We start from the raw sequence: 19,172 nt of genomic DNA, 5'->3' as shown, positions 1-19,172 counted from the left end.
AAGCGCTGAGTTTTGTTCTGGTACTGGTTGCACATTGCGGCTTACGTCGAGAAGCAGACAAGGCAGATTCGTGAATCAGGCTATCAATCAGAAACTGCCAACACATCAGCTCGGTTATGCATTGACGCCACATTCACAAGTTGGAAATTTGGAGTCGTAAAGTAGAAAAAAGCGGCTGAGCTCTCCGATCGTAAATTAAAGTACAAGGTAAAGTTAATTAACCAGAATAATCCTATAGAAGAAAACCATGGCGAAATGCAAAGCTTCGTGCTCTCTTTCCGTAGATGTACATGGGGATGGTAGCCATGCTTAGTGCCATAGTTATACCTCCAATCACAAAGAAGGCATCCCTCACGCCTTGGTACTCAATCCAGTCGTTCATATAGAAGCTCATGCCAAAGGCAAAGACATTCTTGGTGAAACTCATCATTGCGTATGCTTCAACAGCCTCGCGACGATGCGAGTCGACGACATAGGATACAAGCCCAACAATGCCGAATTGGACTCCGAGGTTGATCATGCCCAAGCAGACGATGACAGGGATCGGCCAAGGCTCGCCGTTTGAAAGGCTCTGGCCGTAGCCAAAAAAGCCACTGCCACCAAGTGTAGTCAGAAGGACGAGGATTGGAAGACGGAATTCAGGCTCTGCCACAGTGAGGAGTCAGCAAATATGTTCTGGATAACCTTTTGGTCTGTGGGTAACGGATGACTTACCGTAGATTCCCTCGTTTCTCCTAGCCATAAACGTGGCCAACCCGTCCACCATGATACCGGCCAGCGCGGTTGCAATAAAGGTACCGACGAAGGATGACAAATTTGTCAAACCCACCTGGGCAACGGTGAAGTTGTATGGAGGCTGAGTAAAGATTTGCGAAGCCGTGGATGCAAGGAGCACCAGCCAGCTCATGCAAATGGTCAACTGGAAGCATCCCCAAATGACCACGGGAGAACCAAGCATCTTGAAAGGCGCAAACATGCTATACCAGAATCCAGACGCGTCGTAGTAGCCGCTCCAGGGTCGAAGATTGCAGATGAATGAACGCGGCTCTGGAATGGGTGCATTGTCACAAACTGAAGCTTTGTTTTCAACTTCTGATACGCACTCCTTCTTGTCGTCCACAGCAGAATGTCCCTCCGCGTGAGAGCTCACAAGGGTGTCTGGATTGGTGGAGCGCTTGTAAGCTGTCTCGGGCATGAAGAAGAAGGTGAGTATAAGCTGAAGTCCAAAGGCACCGGCCATAGCCCAGAGGCAGGTCTTATAGCCATATCGGTCGATGATAGCGCCAGCTGATAGTAAGATATCAGTATGAGATAGACAGGATAAAGGGTAGAGGATAAGACTAACCGATAGGTGAAGCAAGGTTGATGCCACCAAGGACACCCAGATTGAAAACCGCATTCCGAAAGCCCCTTTGGTGAACAAACCAAATGTCCGAGATTGATGCAGGAACCAGGGCTTCCATCGGAGACATGCAAAATCCCTGGATGGCACGAGAGATGGCGAGCGAGATAAAGTCCTTGGCTACGGCAGTCCATATAGTTGAGCAGAGGAGGCCCAATGTGGTGATGAGGTACACCGGCCGCTTGCCAATCATCATCGCCAACGAGTTGCAGAAAAGGTTGCCAAACGCCAGAGCAATGAGCAGGGATCCCGTGAAGCCTAGACTGAACCTCTGGAGAGGTACGTCGAATTCCTCAGCAATAGGCACCAATGCTGGACCGAGAAGGGGTCCTATAGCACCGACGCACCCACAGCCCACGATGATAGAGACAGTGAACATCTCCTTCTTCCATCGCGGCCAGTTAAGGGGATCATTCGGGTCATCGGAAGGCTGAGGAACAAGGACGATCTTGCCGGTCGAATCGTGCTTGAGGTTGGAATGATCCTTTTCGGGAGCGGTTTCGAGGCTGGAAGAAATACCCTTCTCATTGAGGAATGATGTTCCGGGGACATCGGAGAGGTGACGATCAGGAAGAACACCTAGACCCATGATGCAAAATCAGGTTGAATCTCGTATGCAATGTGAGGAGATAGTGGTTATGCTGAAGATGGAGAAGATGCAGAAGTATGACGAAGGATTCGAGGGTGTGGGTAGCTTATATGTCATTTCGGGGGCATATCGCCGACATCATTCAGGGATAATTCATGGGGAATGGGGTGAAGGAGCACGGGCTGGATTAGCAGAGTCGTTTCCCGCTTCGTGGTGGACCAATGGTAGTCGTGACCAATCGTGTTATTGGCAGTCGAGACTCTGTGGCTGGGAGCTCACATTACCCCAGAGAACTTGGCAGGCCAATGGTGCAGTTGATCCCTCGTGCCGACAATCGCCAAGGGCCATCTGCCGACACTATATCACCATCAGAGTTAGCCGTAGTGTCTCGCCAAGACATGGCAAGGGCGACGAAGTTACAGCTATAGAGTAGTAGCACGCTCTTTACCCCGCTAATATTGCATGCTTAGTCTCTGGACATGTGAGATGCAGATCGTGGGGTTAGTGTAGTGCGGGGGCGGGCTGCACATCATGGGTCTGTCCCTTTGCCGCTAGCTTGGTTGTCGCAATATTCGGCAGCGGGCATTGAACTCAAGGGAAGGATATCACTAGCACATAGTGTTGTTGGTACACGAAGGCAGGGTGTCTAGCACAATTTGGTCGTATTGGTAACAGGGCACGTTAGTCAAGCAACGCGTAAGGCGCTTGATGTAAGCATCAGCTGTTTGATCAAACAACGGGGAACTAAGAGGCCACGCCTATGGTAGACATGAAACTGCAAATGCAATCAAATACACAGTCCTTATTACAGTATCTCAAGCATGACCTAGTTTATAAAACATCTTGTTGTTATGTTCCGCCCCAGCATCAGCATAATCCGCATGAGGTCTCAGTGTAATAGTCTCCTCATTCAGTTCCGCCACCTGGCCAGTCCTCGAAGGGTCTGTCACGAATTGCGAAACAGCTTTTGTCAAGGTTGAGAGTGGCGTGATTATCATGGCTTTGAAGAGTTCCTTATCAGGAGTGATGTTTGTTTCTGTATTATATGTTAGCAGGCGGATAAAATTACTCAGGTGTTTGGGGGCTGTAAACTCACCCAGGACTCCGGGTGCAAGAGCGTTGATCTGTATCTTGGGTTCTTCAAGCCTGATAGCCATGGAACGAACCAGTCCTATAATGCCGGACTTTGCTGCAGAATAGAGCGGCGAAACAGGGAACGGATAGATGGCAGCTGACGATGATGTGCAAACAATGGAGCCTCTCGAATTTGGGAGACGACTTCCGACTTCGTTCTTGAGCATATAATGCACAGCAAGTCCAACACCTATAGTTGGTGCTTGTCAGCTTATAGAGCATGGGGAGGCTTAAGAAGAGGTATAACTGACTGTAAATTACTCCATTGAGATTAATATCCTGCATTTTCAGGTTCGGCTTCCGGGGAAACTCTGTTGGAGTGCAATCAAGGGCTCCGACTACAGGATCAGAGATTCCTGCATTGGCGATAACAATATCGATTCGGTCTCCGTGCTCACGATAGATCTGGTCAAAGACCGCGTATTGTCCTTCCCAGGAAGAAACATCGCACCATCGAAAACTGACGGTGGCTTGGGGATACTGCTTTGACACTTCCGCAACAACATCTGGTCCAGTCTTTGAGTTGACGTCAAGAACGGCAACCATATGACCTTGGGAAGCAAAGTGACGGGTGATAGCTAGCCCAATACCACTTGCGCCTCCAGTGACAACGATGGATAATCTTTGGCCTCGAGAAGACGTATCAACGATTGAATCAGCAGATGGCGACATTTTGGCACTGTAGCTAGGTTGGAGTGAGAATGGGAAGACTGGATGGCTGGACTTGGTGATTCGGGGATCTGTTGTGAGGTAACTGATGTCAATTTCCGGATGATACAGTGAATGGTACTTATTTAGCTCGGAAGACCGGAATTTGGACATGTAAACGCGTGCCGATGAAATGGGTGTAGATGCCGCGCCTGTTTCCCGAGTGTCCGGAGTTCCCCACTGTCGGCAAAAGCACCTATAGTGCAGGACAGCCATAGAGATCTATCCACTTCTTAGTTCTAGGCCTGGTTTAGTTCAGCCCATTCGAAACCCATTTTCTTCTCTCAAGTCTCTACAGTTAGTCAACACTGCTAGTACTCTTGCTCATTTTTTTCATCTTCTCTATCTACGCAACTTGGAACAAAATATGGCTGAGATATTCTTCTCCTCAGACATCGCGGATAATGTAAAGGGGAAGGTGGTTGTCATGACAGGTAGTGCTCAACATTTCGCTCTCCAGCTTTCATCGACTTCTATTATATATCTATTTCTAATATGCCTTCCGCGTAGGTGGTGCGCAAGGAATTGGCGCAGCAACGGTTTCCCTATTGTACGAGAGAGGCGCCCATGTTTACTTCGGCGACGTGGACGATGTCAAGGGCCATCAGATGGTCAGTCATATCCAGTCAAGCATACCGCATAGCAGCGGATCGGTACATTTTCAAAAGCTCGACGTCCGCAACTACAACGAACAACTTCATCTCTTCAAGACACCTTATGAAGAACGAGGTCATGTCGATATCGCAATATCATGCGCTGCCATTGTAGAACCTAATGGATGGTTTGGGCCAGACCAACTTACCCTCGAGGCGGTCATGACGGAACCCCAGCCGCTCAAGAATACCATCGACATCAATCTCACAAGCGTTGTTCTCTTTTGTCGATTAGCAATTGCCTTTATGAAGGCAGACAAAGGACAGGCCAGCTTGAAGGACTTCTCCAAGTCCATTGTCTTACTCTCCTCTATCGCTGGAATAACCGAAGCCGCAGGTCTCTTCGCCTACAGCGCTTCAAAGCATGGCATTATAGGACTAATGAGATCCTTACGGGCGCTGGCTTCAACAAAGTACAGCATCCGCATCAACGCCGTGTGTCCCTGGGCAACAGACACGCAGATGATCGATAACGTCCGCTCGATCTGGGACAAGCACCATCTCCCGCTAAATGCACCTAATGATGTTGCGAAGTTTATCACCCAGCTCGCAACTGACAAGACTTTGAGTGGGAAATCTGTTCTGGTCGCTGGTGGTAGAGGGTTTGACACGGAGGAAGGTATTGATAGGACGATGTCTGAGTGGTTTGGACCTCTCACGGAAGAGTTTTGGCGCGGACAAAAGGCCTTTGGGACAGTAAGTACTATACTATATCATTGCAATCTGTTTCTGAGTGGACATCTGCTAATGCAGCCTTAGGGTGATCAATGGTCTGATATTTGAAATATGTGCAGTCTTCAATGAGTATAACGTTATTTCAACCACCATCCGCAATCAAGGTCAATAGGGATAACGTTATCTCGACCAGCTCCCGCGGTTTCAACTCAGTAGCCCGTACCAGCCATTTCTAGCAACCAATAGAATTTTATTCTACGGCGGTTAGGTCCATAACTGATAAACAATAGCAGTCCGCAGCTCCATATTGACAACACTTAACAGCGGAGTCCGCAGCGCTTTATTAGTAACAGAGTCAGTTTGGTAATCAGCCCGAAGGTATAACGTAGAACCCTGCAGCTACGATGAAATATGAATGTCTCTTTTATAATCCAAGCTTCTTCTTGATTAGAACATCCAGCTGCTACCCTCTTATCAACATGTCTCCTACATTTCTCGTCGCCGGCGCCACTGGCAATACTGGACGAGGCGTTGTCACGACCTTGTCAGAACTTGTCAAGGACAACACGACCTTCTCAGGCTACAAGATCCTAGCTCTGACACGTTCGTCTGGCGGAGCTGCCGCTGAACAACTCGCTCGCCTGCCAAATGTTGAGGTCGTTGAACAGAACTGGGTCGAAATCACCGCAGACTGGCTTCGAGAACACCATGTCCTCAGGGCCTTTATCGCCTCGCACAACGAACCCAATCAATTTGCCGAAGAGTCGACATTCCATGTCACTGCTCTCCACGCTGGCGTTGAATACGTCGTGCGCATCTCCACGACCGCTCCAAACGTCCGTCCTGACTGCGCCGCCTACTATTCACGGGCTCACTGGGCAATCGAGGCCTTGCTGAGCTCGCCAGAGTTTGCTCAACTTAAATGGACTTCATTGCAGCCCAATGTCTTTACGCAACTCTATCTTGGTTCTGCTGCCAGTCTTATCAAGATGTTCTGCGAGACAGGCAAGCAAGAGCCGTTGAGGCTCATGGCTTCAGAGGATGCAGCCGTCGGTCCCATCGATTCCAACGAAGTCGGAGTCTTTGCGGCTCACCTCCTGGCTTCGGAGGACATCGACTTGCACAATAAAGCCAAATATGTCCTGAATGGGCCTGAAGACATCACTGGACGTCAAACCGTCCATCTTGTTGAGAAATACATTGGCACCAAAGTTGAGCATGTCATCTTCAAGGACATGGATTTCGTTGAACACATCGCGGCCCAGACACAGCAGTCCAAGAATGTCATTCTATCGATGAAGTATGCTGGGGAAGTTGTATGGGAGGGAAAATGCGGAGTTGCCACGACAAGTAAGGAGGTCCTCCAGATTGCTGCGCCAAAGAACACGCCCGCCGAGATTCTCAAGACATTGATTTAAGGTCCCTAGTAGCAAATATAATCTAGAAGTTGAATTGTATTATAAGCAAGGCTTAGAAATGGCTCAACATATCTGTAAATGGCTCCGTATCAAACAAAAAGTTGTCTGTTCCCTGAATAATTCCATTCCAGTGTAAATCAGACGCTCCCAATGCCATGGGCAGACCTTCATCACCAAATCCTTGGCTCTCATCTGGTATGCGCCACATACTCGCCATACTATGCGTTGCCTCCGTCACCTGCTGCAACAACAGTAGACCTCCAGATGTCTCATCACCTAGCCCTGGTGGCACAATTGACGATGCCAATGTTGACATGTCAGTGTCTGCATCTGCCGGATCACTTCTCTCCTGGTCCAGGACGAATATCTGGCTAAGGAACTGTCCGCTGCTCTCTCTCTTGGGTGGAACGAGACGCTCTCGATAACTCTGTAGGGAGTTACGAAGCTCTGTTAATACATCTAGATAGCGATGTGCTTGAGGACTTGTTCGATCCAGGTCCCGAATGAGGCCAATGCCACTATGCAGAGCGGCCTCTGTCTCGAATGTTGTTGATCTTTCTGATAGTGTGGCCTCGACGAAGAGAGAAAAGGCCAGGATGAGACAGCCGCTAAATATCCAAGCTCTGAGTCTACAGTTAGTATATGCCTTGACTGGGCACAAATGGGGGTTCTTACTTGAGTAGCGTCATGTTCTGTATGAGCAGGCCAGCAGACTGTGTTCTTCGCGTAGTCTCGATCAGCAATACAGACGCATCAATGCAGACCTGTGCCAACTCCTTCGTCTCCGCATCACTGGCAGGATATTCCCCAAAGGCACCATCCGAGCGATCCAGGCGTTTCAGCCTCCCCAGCATGTACGATATCAGAACCGGTCTAGTAGCCAGCATAACAGTGTAGTAATAAAAGATCGAAACGGCAAAGTTGCCTAAAGTCTGCCACCACTTCTCCGGTGAGATCGGGGAGCTGACCGTGCAATTCGTCATGCTCGACGGCAGTGCAGAGCTCCAGTCTCGAAGTTGTCTGAGGATTTCTTTTGTCGATGTCAAGCTCGTGTCCTGTTTGTTGTTGAGGAGATATGTGATCTGTTCGAGTATAACGCAGACTCCGTAGCACGCTGACATGGATGTGAATTCTGGCGTACAGGGTTCTGGTCCGTCTGGGACCGAGAATGATGGGACACTTATTCCACGTCTTGGTGAAGACGCTGGGGTTTGGGCTAGGACTGCTCCGAATCCGATATCCAAGATACGCAGACTTTTCCATACCTGAAGCCTGTTGAAGCAAGTATGTCAGCTCACCGCCACTGGTTTATCAAGACCACAAGGTCTCCTACCTAAATCGATGTACTTCTGGTGTCAAATTGCGATAAGAATCGGGCAAATGCATCCCTATCGCATGTGCCACTCGAGTCGCAACACCAAGATATATAAAGGCCCCGTCTCTCTTGCACGCATTCACCATATAGATACTCATGAGCAGAAATATAGCAACTAGTTCGCCTGTAGGGTTAAGCAGCATACCATCAAAGGCTACCTTTTGTCCACGGTCAAAATGCTTCTGGGCATGATAAAGAGTTTTGGGGCTTGTTCTACAACCTTGCCCGCCGACGGCAATAGCCAAGTCGATTATGGCGCCTTTTTGGAGAGACTGTGGTGGATCAGAGGCACTTGGGTGTTCAGTCTCTTCGAGCAGCTCTAATAATTGCTTAGGGGAGTAAACATATACAATTCCGGTTGTCTGAGATCCCATATTAGCTTCGTACATATCGTGTGGTAGTTGTAACCATACCGCTACTAGAAACCTATGGATATAGTCTCGCTTTTCTTCCAGTGTAAGCTGACTGTCTGGGCTGTCCTCGGCGACGTCGTACGAGGCTTGGGGATACGACGACTCTAACATAGCTTTGGCCCGCTCTTTGTCGGTGAATGGGGATGGTCCCATGTAGCAGAGGAACATGTGACGTAGGAAGTCGAGGAAAGAGAGAGATGCCGAATCGCCCATGGATACTACAAGCCAGTCAGCTATGGGATGGGAGCTCAAATTGCCATATTTTTCTTATGTGCTTACAGTTCTCGCCCTCTGAGTCCCTGCCTTGACTGCCGCCGTTTGACATGCAAGGTGATGAGATGGTGCCGGGGGTTTCGTTGGACTGCTCTCCAGCTGTAGACTCTGGAGTCCGTGGTGCCTGTATGCGCTCATGGGTATCGCTCTCATTGACAGACGAGGCGATAGTAGAACAAACGATCAAGTCTAAGCTGGCGGCATCGTCGTTGCTGTTAGACGTGATATCGTCTTGTCTGGCCGTGACTCGACGTTGTGCCTTGCTGCTTATACGTCGCGGCCGAGCAGCCTCTGGATCGTAGATGCAATAAGGAACACAGTCCCGTCGCCGGCAATTGGCGCATGGAGTTTGCGAGTCGCATCTCTTCTTGCTATTCTGGCAGGGCACGCAGGCTATCACAGCGCGTCTACGATCTTGAGCACGAACCTTGGGACGTGGCATGGCGGGAATATTGGCCGTGTACGTTTGCCGCTTGGTAATGAGATTAGTGGGTATTGCATTCAAGATCAACCCGGGATGTCAAAATGAAGAGTCTGCAATCATTTGCCGCGCCCAGAGCCGAGACTCTAACGCTTGCGGGTTAGTGATATCAACATGAGCATCTTGTGCGGGGAAGCGAGCGGGTAGACTGCATCATGCCCCAGGTTTAGCGGGGTAGTGCCAGTTCAACTCCTCGTTTCTCGCTTACACATGCATGACAAGTTACTGGTCCGGGTAATGATAGTCATCCACATGTTTTGTGCGCGAGGTATCACGGCGGCAAGTGCACCTATATCCCCAGTCCGGTCCATCGGATAGCTACCTAGGCTGGAGAAATCTGGGGTAGCAAGGGTGACCTCAGCCAGTGATGGCAAGGCAGGATTAGTTACTTTTCATTACATGAGACTCGCTGACGTCTTAAAGCCGTCGCTTCGGCTACAATTGCAGTCTTCTCCTCTTTACTCCGCCATTTGTAAACATTTGATAATATCACGTTCCCCTCTTTTTTGCCCCAATCATGGCGTTTACGCTTAACCATACCCGATTGGGTGATATCCAAGGCCTCAAGTTGGATGATCAAGGAGTAGTGCAATTTCTGGGTGTCCAGTATGCCACAATAGCTCATCGTCTTGCTGCTCCAGTGCTGAAAAGTGACTATGGAGGAAAGATTCATGCGACAAGGAGAGGGTAGGTTGTTGCCAGATCTGCGAGCATGACCTGACCTAATCCTCCCTCCTCCTCACAGCCCGACTGTCGTCAGACCACCTCTAGCATGCGACATTGAGTTTGGCCTCATTCAAAAGGCTCTCAACAAACCCGATGACCGTCCCATGTCGGACCTGGACGGCCTGACTCTCGATATCACCGTTCCAGAAGCGACCCTCAACGAGAATGATGCAAAACTACCCGTGCTTGTCTTTATTCATGGAGGCGCATATATCATAGGTGACAGCGGGGCTCCACATTATGATATGGCTGCCATCGTAGCATATTCCAAGTCTATCGGAAAGCCTATCATTGGTGTATCTATCAAGTAGGGTCTCTCCATATGAGTTGGTAGATACGGGGTATTTTCAGGGCCTTATACTGACTATTAGCAGCTACCGACTCGGAGTTGCAGGGTTTCTGGACAGCAATGAGATGAGGGCCACAGGTATCCTTCCAAACAGAGGCATCCTGGATCAAAAGACGGCATTCCAGTGGGTTCGTCAGAACATCGGCGGGTTTTCAGGCGACCCAACTCGCATCACAGCCATTGGTCAGAGCGCAGGCGGTAGTAAGTATTAGCTATTTGCTCGTTATTCGAAGACAAGTCAGCTGATGATTGATCCCAGGCTCCATCATGCATCTCCTTGACCTGGACTTACAAGGCGAATATCTTTTCGATCGCGCCATTTGCTTGAGTGGAAACAACTTGGCCGTTCCTTCATCTTCTAATGAAGTCGCCCAAGATGCATATAAAGCTGTGCTCCAATGTCTAGGAATAGACTCTGCGTTATCGAGCAAGGATCAAGTGGATGCATTGATAGCAATTTCTCCGGAAGATATTCTATCCAAGATCCCAATGTCAGTCCCGCTAATGCCCGTGATGGAGACAGACCAACTGCCTTCGTTCTATTCAGTCGAGACTCACTTGCCTTCATCGAAACACAAACCGCCTCTGATGATTGGCTCAACCGACTTTGATGCGGTCATCTTTGAAGTTCTCGGTCTTTTTGCAGGCCGTGATCAAGGCTCTCTGGCTCAAGACTTTGCCAGGTCTTTAGCGAAGTCCATCCCTGCAGATCATCACGACACGCTCGAGAGACTTCTCAGTCTATATGGGATCTCAGAAGCAGACGATGATGGCGAAACTCGCGTCAAGATTCTCCAGTTCGGAACGGATCTAAAGTACTTTGCCACATCGAAACACTACGCCAACTGTTGGCCTAACAAGTCCTGGCTCTACTACTTTAACGAGTCTAACCCATGGGATGGGCCACACAAAGGTCGATCAGCTCACTGTCTTGACATTGCATATCTGTTCCTGAACTTCAATCACGTCATGGATGACTCCCAGAAGAGGACAGCAACAGACTTTGCTCAAGATGTGATTAGTTTCACAACCATGGAGGAGCCATGGGCTGAGCTTCATGCGTCTAAAGATTTGAGAGTATATGGAGGATTGGCAGAGAGCCAGGAATCGGGAAATGGTCTCAAGACTACACCCGGGCGGTCTGAGGAAGTCCAACGTCTGTGGTCAGAGATAGGTCTTGACAGTCTTGCTCAGGCTTGGGGTGCCTACTCCGCAAGGTCGTAGTCAGTGTTACAAAGACCCATCGATTGTCGTTTACTCTTTATCTTTTATTTAAACTTTCTGAACTTCCGTGTGAATGTAGGCAGACAGTTCTCCACGGGCTCGAGAGTTCAGGGGCTTGTAAAACATTTTAGCTGTACACCTTCCAACCAACAAATCGCGTCTAGTGAGCCTCCACTGTATAATCGATCAGGCAAGCGGCATACAGAATATCCTAATTTCACTTAGTGTATATAAAAGTATATATCTGCTGACCACGTAAGTACGAAACTCGGCAGCTGAAACCCCAGTGATAATGAGGATAAATTACTTGATTGAGTTCATGGCGTTGGCGTGGCTCATCGGCGTAAGCAGCCACGAACTGTGAATGTCGTCGGGCCGTTCATTGTGCGGTCCGGCCCGGTCCAAAGTAGAAGAATAAAGCGATTGGATACTTTAGTGAGCTCTTCATTCCAGCTCTTTGAGTTTCCCAACGTATTGCCAGAATCCTGCCATGACACCTCACTAACGTCCCGCTAAGCCAAGAGGGCATGTGATATCTCGAGTTCAGCCAGCCACTGACTGAGTGTGACTGCAACTTGTGTACCGAAGAGTCGCTTAGTTAGAGTCATCAGAATGTTGAGCAGCGCTTTATAGCTACTTGAAGCCTGAGAACTTGGAAACAGGCCAGGCGGGAGGTTGATTACATGAGAAATAGACGCACACTCCTGTCTAGAAGAGGCTAAATCCAGGTCTCTGAGTCTGGAGCTGAGACATTATAAAGGCTGTGTTCACAGATAGAATGCCATTTTTGAGACCGAGCTAACGATTGGTAAGAGAGTAGTTGGAGGTATTGATACTAGGCCTGGTGCTAGCTTCACTGTGCAAGGTTGTTTGAGAGAAAAATAAAACACTGCATAAAACTAGCTATTGAGTTAACTCAAGTCGGCAAGAGTGGGAAAACCTCTGCGCGGCAAAAAACCCACTGACAAGCCCTAACTGGTCCTCGTGAGCCAAAAAAAAAGGAATACTAGATATTAATGAAAGAACTTCCATAAACGCGTGGTGTGAGTCTTGATTCGATATCTTTCTGAAAATCTCACTCTCTAAGTCCGCGACGTTTGGGTCCGTATCGGAAGGTGACGCATCTATCACGCAACAGGTGTGAAAGTGCCATCGGAATTATTGGTGAAGGTTTGCTTTGGAAGGCCCGCTTCGAAGTCGACCTCAAGGGGCGTGGTGGTCAAACTTTGAGTGTCGATGATTTCACCTTGCTCAAAGGAGCCGGTAGAAATGTACCATTTATTGTGCGGCCAAATCGTTTCGGTAACGCCAGGCAGAGCGGCAATTGACGCCGTAGGGAGGATATTACTAGCATCAAGTGGATCAGGTGCTCCCAGACCGATGAAGATGTTGTCTAAAAAAAGGGCGATTTCATTAGAAACTGAACATATAACGTGAAGACGGATTCTGCGGCTAAGGAGAGGGATAGGAGGAGAAAGAAGAAGGACGAGACTTACTTCCATTAGGGAACCGAAAGGTAGTGTCAGCTACGATCTGGAACGCCCCGTTGGGAGCAGCAGCCATGGTCTTGGAATCGTCAAATTTGGGATCTTCGCCGTCAGAGTTTATAGTGGTTAGGGATAAAGTAGTTCCCTTAGTGGCGCCAGCTCCCAGGGTGACTGGCTCGCTTTCGGAAGTATTCACAGTGACATTGGCATTGAGAGGGCTTGGAGCTGTGCCATTGATCGCATACCACTGCTCAGTAATGGTGAAAGAGGCCCTGGAGACCTCGCCTTGAGCGGTAGGCTTAGGTACGATTGGAGACGCTTGGTAAACATTCAGGAACACAGTGGAACTAGGCTGCTCGTTGGGAGTAGGGGAAGTTTGGAACAACAAGTACTGCTGATCAAGGGCTGATTGGTTGAGGATCGTAATCTCATACTGATTGGCAGACATGATGGAAGTGGAGAGCAAAGACAAATATTCTTGGTATCAAAGATAGTAGAATGGATAGTAATGGAGTGAAGAGTTGAGATGGGTAAGAAACAACTGCAAAGATGGATTTTGGCAATTTAAGGCAAATTGGACTCAGGCTAGACTAAACAGAACAAAGTTCGTAAGTGTAGTTCATGGAAACGACTGTCAGTCGGAGCTCAGCATCACCCGGTAATAGCGGCATGCCACGAAGTTGGTGATTCACCAATGAAATTGACTGTCCATCTGTTGGAACGCGCGATTATGCCGCTCCGAGGCTGTGCATATCACAAGACAAACCTGTGGCGAGCTGAAATCGCCGATCTAGAGTTGCCGTGGCCCAGTATGGACGCCTGTTCAGAAGCAGCCAGCATGTGATTGTAGAGGTGTGTTATTTGACTATGGACTCGAAAAGGTATGAATCTTCGCCCGAGAGCGGCCGATCAAGAAAGATAGCAGATACGAGGTAATCATGCACCGTCACTGTTGCCTTGGCTTTAAGCTTGTGACACGACTAGGTTTCGTCACATATCTCGTTTGTAGAAAGTCAGGCTAAGTCTGAGTGAAGATAGTACTTGCTTCGGCTATGTGGCTTTGCCTTGCAAAATCTGACCTAACCTATGCCATCCGCAGAAAATGTTTTGTGACTACCACGAACTCTCAGTAGAGCACTACCTTAAATTTCACGGCAATGGAGTACATACCACAAAACCAACGCCCTTTCATCTGAAAGAACCACATGGAATGACTTTCTGTTACCTGTCACAGAGTTGAAACACACTGCATGTCTGAACATACCACCATTTAGTAAATTGGCTTTTCTCAGCTGCAAAGCGGCGGGGGCCCTTAGAAGCCCATATCTTAGCCATTGCATGTAGAGCAAAGTCAGCGAACCTCAAAACGTTATAACATGGCTTAAGCTTGTAAGCTGAAATCCACAATACACAAACCATCGAAAAAACTTCATTTTGCAGAAACTGGATTGAGAATCGCCACAAAACTTAAAACTGTTAACTTGATTGTTTTGTGCAAAGGGGGAGCGCCCGACAGAGTAACGGCCTGACGTTACAAGAAGAGCTCATTTTCTAGATATAAAGGATTTAAGGCTGGCCTGGAGCTGCACTAGAAAGCACTTATTTACATATTTTGAGATCCAGCAAGAAGTTAGAAGTACTACATATGTCTAATAAGTATCTGGGCGTAAACTAACAGAACATGCTCTAGTGGATAAATTTCCCGAGGGCCACGAGTAGCAAAGTTAATCCAGGGTATCAAGTACTAGGGTGCAATGGTTTTAACTATGTCCAATGTATGACTGATTATCAGTGTGGAGCTTTGGAACTGCAGAAACTTAGTTACCTACTGACATCCAACACAATCAACCGGCAGTTACTCTCAAATGACTGTTCAATGGTCACATTCCTTAAGATTAAAGAGAGTTTTTTTGAATGAGAGCAATGCGACATATCGCATCAATTCCATGGAGATAGCAAACCAACACAAGTTATCACCTTTCTTTTGGTGGTTTATGGCGCTGGCGTGGTCAAGGCCGAGACCTTTGTGTAACAGACATTCAACAATAGGGCGCTAGTCTTGGCTTGGAGAGTAAACTCAGAGATATCGTATGAGTTTAGGTTCAGGCGGACGATGTAGTCTCCGCCACGGGATAAATAAGCCAATCCTCTTAAACTTCGGCATAAGCGTCACAACCCGTGCGGGGCAGTTTCATGGCCGATTGCGCCTCACGAACCTTACGGTCTACTGAGACACTTCCTGGACGTTAGAGGCGTTTCTTACGGGTTGATAATGTGACGAGATATACATGCTAGCAGGAATGTGGCGTGAAATGGTGAGAGCTGAAAACTCGAAGATATGTGATGTCGAACAACTCCGGCAGTACCTCGTTCAATTATCAATAGTGCGTTTCCAAATGGTTAGGTGAATCATACGTCGGTATGAGGTCGGTACTGGGGGAGCACACGGCCTGTATGTCTACCGGCTCATACTCAACGTGAACTAATGAATACATATCTAAATTCATAAAGCAGTGCCCTGTATGTGAAAGCCGTTTAGTACATAAAGCCAGGTGATTCCCTCGACTCTCACATCAAACCCCCAAGCACTCCTACCTCATCTATCAATTCTTTCTAAAGTCTACTTTCGTAACAACATTTACATTATGTCCAGCCACTCGAACGGCAAAGCGGCCTCTGGTTCTCAGACTCCCGCTGTTACAGAGAAGAAGATCGAGCAAATCAAAGCAGCAGCGTAAGTTGACTCAAACTCATGCCTTCTATGCTTTTCCAAGCCCCCCCACTCTACACGCACGGAACTGACCTTGAGTTGCAGTCAGAATCTAGCTCAGCAACTTGATGAATTGAATCTGAACAGTGCAGCTGGGGGAGAACTAGTCTCCTTCAAATTTGTTGGGCAGGTCAATTGGCCCTTCGCAGCTACTGTTGCTGTCGTGACAGGTGGAACTACCTACATTGCAGATGCCTTGATCCGAGCCAGGTACCAGGTACATGTGCAATCGACAACTCGAACTGGTGCATACCAGAGTGTTGATATGCTCCTTTCCCCGCCCTCCCCAACTTCGAACGTGCAGCAGGACTGGAATGCGGCGGTCAATGCAGATGTCCAGAAAGACGGCCATATCAATGAGGGCGTCAAGGAGGAGTCGGCTGTTGTCTACTATCGCAACCACATTGCCAACATCAAGGCTGTTCTGAGCGAGAGCTTTGATAATGCTCTGGCTGATAGTGGCGATGCATAGTTAGCCTAGTAATTAATTGACATAGGAGCTCTAATCGAGTTCCTTTCTTTCCCTGCTAGTTATACTGTCTTTAAATATATAGACTCTCAGACTAATCTCACTAGATGTTCATCAATAGGAGAATGGTCTGGCTAAGTACTTGGGATCTCTCTCTGGCTTCCCTTCAGGGGGCACATCCACCACATCCGGGTTGACATACCAACTCGGATCACCCTGCTCCTCCTCCGCCATAACACACATACTCCAGCCATTACCCAGCCATCGAAGTCTATTCTCGTGCATCTCCTCAAACTCAAAGTCCTCCCATCTCGGTGCTCTCATTGCCTCTAGTGCATGCATGACACTTCCGGGCCAAAGAGCTGAGATCTTGTCACCATGTCCGCCTCCAATCTTGTACCAAGACTTACAATCGTCCATATAGACTGTCTTCTTGAAGTACTCGCCAATGTAGTCTGCAAAGTCTTGAACACGCGATGATTTGGGCGTCATGGTCACGTAGTCCTCTTTCTGGAGCTTGCGGATGCACTTGACGATATAATCGCCCTCTGCCTCAAGCAGACAAGTCAAGGAGCCAGCGCCGATGGCTGAGTTGGGGCCAAGCATCATGAAGTAGTTGGGGAAACCATCCACTGTCATAGTGAGATACGTCGCAGGGAACGGATCAAACTTCTCCTTCAACGTTACTCCCTGTTTGCCGACGACAGGGAAGGGAGGAGTGTAGTTAGTCTGGAAACCAGTTGCGCAGACTAATACGTCAATATCGACTTGTCGGCTCTCGGGTCCGGTGAGCTTCAGGCCTGTCTCGTTGATGCTCTCGATACCTTGTGTGATGAAGTTGACGTTGGGCTGGGACAATGCCTCAAGATAGCCTGGTCCCGGTGTCAGGCGGCGACATCCAACACCAAAGCCTGGTGAGAACGATTCAAGAAGATCGGGTCGTGAAGCGAGAACATCATTGGTGATTTTTGAAAACATTGCCACGAACTCTTTCTGCATGTCTGAGCCTCGAAGTGTTGAGAGATGAACCAAGTTGCCGTCGTCCTCGATGCGCTTGCGGAAGCGAAGATATTCATCATCACTCTTGACGAATTCTGCCAAACGAGCGGCCGAGACTGTTACCATGTTAGACAATGCAGTTTCGCTGGCTTTATTCTCGAGGACTTACACTCAATGTCCGAAGGATCCCATCCTAATTGCTTCATGGTCACATCGCCGAAGCGGTTCGATATCCAGACCTTGCTACGCACGAAGCAGTTCAACTTGGCACCCTCCACCTTTTGCAGCTCCGGCACGATCTGAATCGAGCTTGATCCACCACCAATGACACCAATATTCTTGTTCTTGAAGTCATATTCTTGGTCCCAGGCTGCCGAATGCATCTTCTTGCCTTTGAAGGTATCAAAGCCAGGAATTTCCGGCCAGGAGATTGTGTTGAGGTTACCTCTCGCTGCAACAACGACATCTACTTCCTCAGAGATGGTCTCTCCTTTGTTGGTCTCAACAGTGACGAGCCTAGATATTGTCAATATTGGTCGAGATAAGGTAATGCGGGCAATACCATTTCTTGGCAACATCATTCCAAGTTGCGCTGGTCACTCTGTGTCCGAGATGAATGAAGCGCTTGGCACCGTATTTCTCTGCCACTCCGTCGATGTAGGCGCAAATTTCGTGTGCAGGGGCGTAAAAGCCCGACCAAGCCTTGTTTGGGGCAAAGGTGTACTGATAAGAATGGGCTACAGGCATGTATGTCAACAACTTTCAATCTCATATGAAGTTCTCTTGCTTACAAGGAATATCGCAGGCACAACCTGGATACCGATTCTCCCACCATGTTCCTCCAATACCTTCATTCTTCTCATAGATCTTGAGATCGATGTTGCGCAGACGCTGGGGGATTCTGATGCCGAGGTAGACGCCTGAGTACCCAGCGCCAATTACACGGACCTTGAGAGGCCGTTGGTTCTCGACTGGAGCATCCTTGCAAGTGAACGTTTCATGGACGCCATTCGCATGAGAGGTGGATCCGTTTACCACCTTGTCTGCAGTGGGCTTTTGGTCCAAGACTGGTTTATTATCCATTGTCTGCGGCGGGATAATCGCGGGTTCATGAGCTGGGTTTGACGAGTTTATGCCCATAGTGAAAGTGCTTGACAAAGGAATAGATGTAGAATAATGCAATGATGAATGTCTTAGTCGAAGAAGAACGGTGAGGATAGCTTTATTTGAATAGAACACTTGGGACTGGGTTGAAGGCTGGAATATTTACAAGACAACTCCTCCAAGATGCTGACAGAAATAATGTTCACGCTCCCTCGGCTCGTCATCGTGTAACGCTTAACCCCTCTTTACACTTGAGAATACATCGACCGCGGCGCCCAATTGTATCGCTGCCGCCGTGTTACCTGGTGTTATTGCCGCACAAGGTGCCGTTGCCGCCAAATATGTAGACTCTTATTGCCGTTTTATATCCAGAGAGTGTCGCTGCCGCAACGCATCGGGAGATCCACCGGCTCATGAGTCCTTTCGAAGGAGGTTTGACAAAAAGAGCGCATCGTATCTTGTGTATGAATTGTTCGAGAGTATCCAAACGCTGGACCTTTCTCCCCAGTTGATCGCGCTGGAAAACCATCCCGGCACGCTACGCACTAGTCACTTGGAGTCGAATCGTGGCTATTCTCATCATTTTCCAAGAGCAGAGAAGTGTATGTCAAACGTACGCAAGCATCTTCTGGCCATAGTTGCTGGAGCCTCCTATGTATTGGTGATAGTCACGGGCTTATTGCTAGTAGAGAAATGTTGTTGGCCCAAACCTACAGTTAGTCTCGGCTGAAGAATCCGTGAGAATCCGTGGTGGGCACGGAAAATCCGTGAACACTCAAGTGGGTACGGGCAACTTATTTCATGATCCGATGTGCCCCGCAAACTCGGGGAACTGGCTTGATAAGATAAGATAAGGTTCAAGCTATATCGGCCTAGACGCGATTATAAGGAAGGGCATTGTGACGAGAGCATGGGATTAGCAA

The 19,172-nt window shown here is 48.5% G+C and overlaps 9 protein-coding genes across 9 annotated transcripts; 4 read left to right on the top strand and 5 right to left on the bottom strand.

Moving 5' to 3' along the window:
* Positions 1-232: 232 nt before the first annotated feature.
* On the bottom strand, positions 233-1,991 carry FPRO_08861 (uncharacterized protein; the record flags this gene model as incomplete). The annotated part of the gene is made up of 3 exons (XM_031224663.1): positions 233-645; positions 715-1,287; positions 1,346-1,991. The coding sequence occupies 3 exons, from the start codon at positions 1,989-1,991 to the stop codon at positions 233-235; spliced, it is 1,632 nt and encodes a 543-aa protein (XP_031089900.1).
* An 815-nt stretch (positions 1,992-2,806) lies between these two features.
* Positions 2,807-3,797, bottom strand: FPRO_08862 (uncharacterized protein; the record flags this gene model as incomplete). Its single annotated transcript, XM_031224662.1, has 3 exons — positions 2,807-3,027; positions 3,088-3,315; positions 3,377-3,797. The coding sequence occupies 3 exons, from the start codon at positions 3,795-3,797 to the stop codon at positions 2,807-2,809; spliced, it is 870 nt and encodes a 289-aa protein (XP_031089899.1).
* Positions 3,798-4,200: 403 nt separating this feature from the next.
* Positions 4,201-5,269, top strand: FPRO_08863 (uncharacterized protein; the record flags this gene model as incomplete). The annotated part of the gene is made up of 3 exons (XM_031224661.1): positions 4,201-4,267; positions 4,344-5,182; positions 5,246-5,269. 3 exons carry the CDS (start codon positions 4,201-4,203, stop codon positions 5,267-5,269), a joined length of 930 nt encoding a protein of 309 aa, XP_031089898.1.
* Positions 5,270-5,640: 371 nt separating this feature from the next.
* On the top strand, positions 5,641-6,579 carry FPRO_08864 (putative NmrA-like family protein; the record flags this gene model as incomplete). Its single annotated transcript, XM_031224660.1, has 1 exon — positions 5,641-6,579. One exon carries the CDS (start codon positions 5,641-5,643, stop codon positions 6,577-6,579), a length of 939 nt encoding a protein of 312 aa, XP_031089897.1.
* Positions 6,580-6,631: 52 nt separating this feature from the next.
* FPRO_08865 (uncharacterized protein) lies at positions 6,632-9,082 on the bottom strand (the record flags this gene model as incomplete). Its single annotated transcript, XM_031224659.1, has 5 exons — positions 6,632-7,202; positions 7,255-7,851; positions 7,913-8,316; positions 8,368-8,585; positions 8,647-9,082. The coding sequence occupies 5 exons, from the start codon at positions 9,080-9,082 to the stop codon at positions 6,632-6,634; spliced, it is 2,226 nt and encodes a 741-aa protein (XP_031089896.1).
* Positions 9,083-9,638: 556 nt separating this feature from the next.
* Positions 9,639-11,420, top strand: FPRO_08866 (uncharacterized protein; the record flags this gene model as incomplete). Its single annotated transcript, XM_031224657.1, has 4 exons — positions 9,639-9,808; positions 9,867-10,154; positions 10,222-10,397; positions 10,456-11,420. The coding sequence occupies 4 exons, from the start codon at positions 9,639-9,641 to the stop codon at positions 11,418-11,420; spliced, it is 1,599 nt and encodes a 532-aa protein (XP_031089895.1).
* Positions 11,421-12,547: 1,127 nt separating this feature from the next.
* FPRO_08867 (uncharacterized protein) lies at positions 12,548-13,355 on the bottom strand (the record flags this gene model as incomplete). Its single annotated transcript, XM_031224656.1, has 2 exons — positions 12,548-12,813; positions 12,917-13,355. 2 exons carry the CDS (start codon positions 13,353-13,355, stop codon positions 12,548-12,550), a joined length of 705 nt encoding a protein of 234 aa, XP_031089894.1.
* Positions 13,356-15,552: 2,197 nt separating this feature from the next.
* On the top strand, positions 15,553-16,149 carry FPRO_08868 (uncharacterized protein; the record flags this gene model as incomplete). The annotated part of the gene is made up of 2 exons (XM_031224655.1): positions 15,553-15,641; positions 15,723-16,149. 2 exons carry the CDS (start codon positions 15,553-15,555, stop codon positions 16,147-16,149), a joined length of 516 nt encoding a protein of 171 aa, XP_031089893.1.
* A 111-nt stretch (positions 16,150-16,260) lies between these two features.
* On the bottom strand, positions 16,261-18,285 carry FPRO_08869 (monooxygenase family protein; the record flags this gene model as incomplete). The annotated part of the gene is made up of 4 exons (XM_031224654.1): positions 16,261-17,261; positions 17,315-17,661; positions 17,708-17,882; positions 17,937-18,285. 4 exons carry the CDS (start codon positions 18,283-18,285, stop codon positions 16,261-16,263), a joined length of 1,872 nt encoding a protein of 623 aa, XP_031089892.1.
* Between the last annotated feature and the right edge of the window lie 887 nt (positions 18,286-19,172).

The sequence above is a fragment of the Fusarium proliferatum genome (genome assembly GCF_900067095.1).
Source record: "Fusarium proliferatum ET1 genome assembly, contig: FPRO_scaffold016, whole genome shotgun sequence".
Taxonomy (NCBI): domain Eukaryota; kingdom Fungi; phylum Ascomycota; class Sordariomycetes; order Hypocreales; family Nectriaceae; genus Fusarium; species Fusarium proliferatum.
The sequence above is the reverse complement of the archived record's forward strand: the minus strand, read 5'-3'. Positions and strand labels throughout refer to the sequence as shown.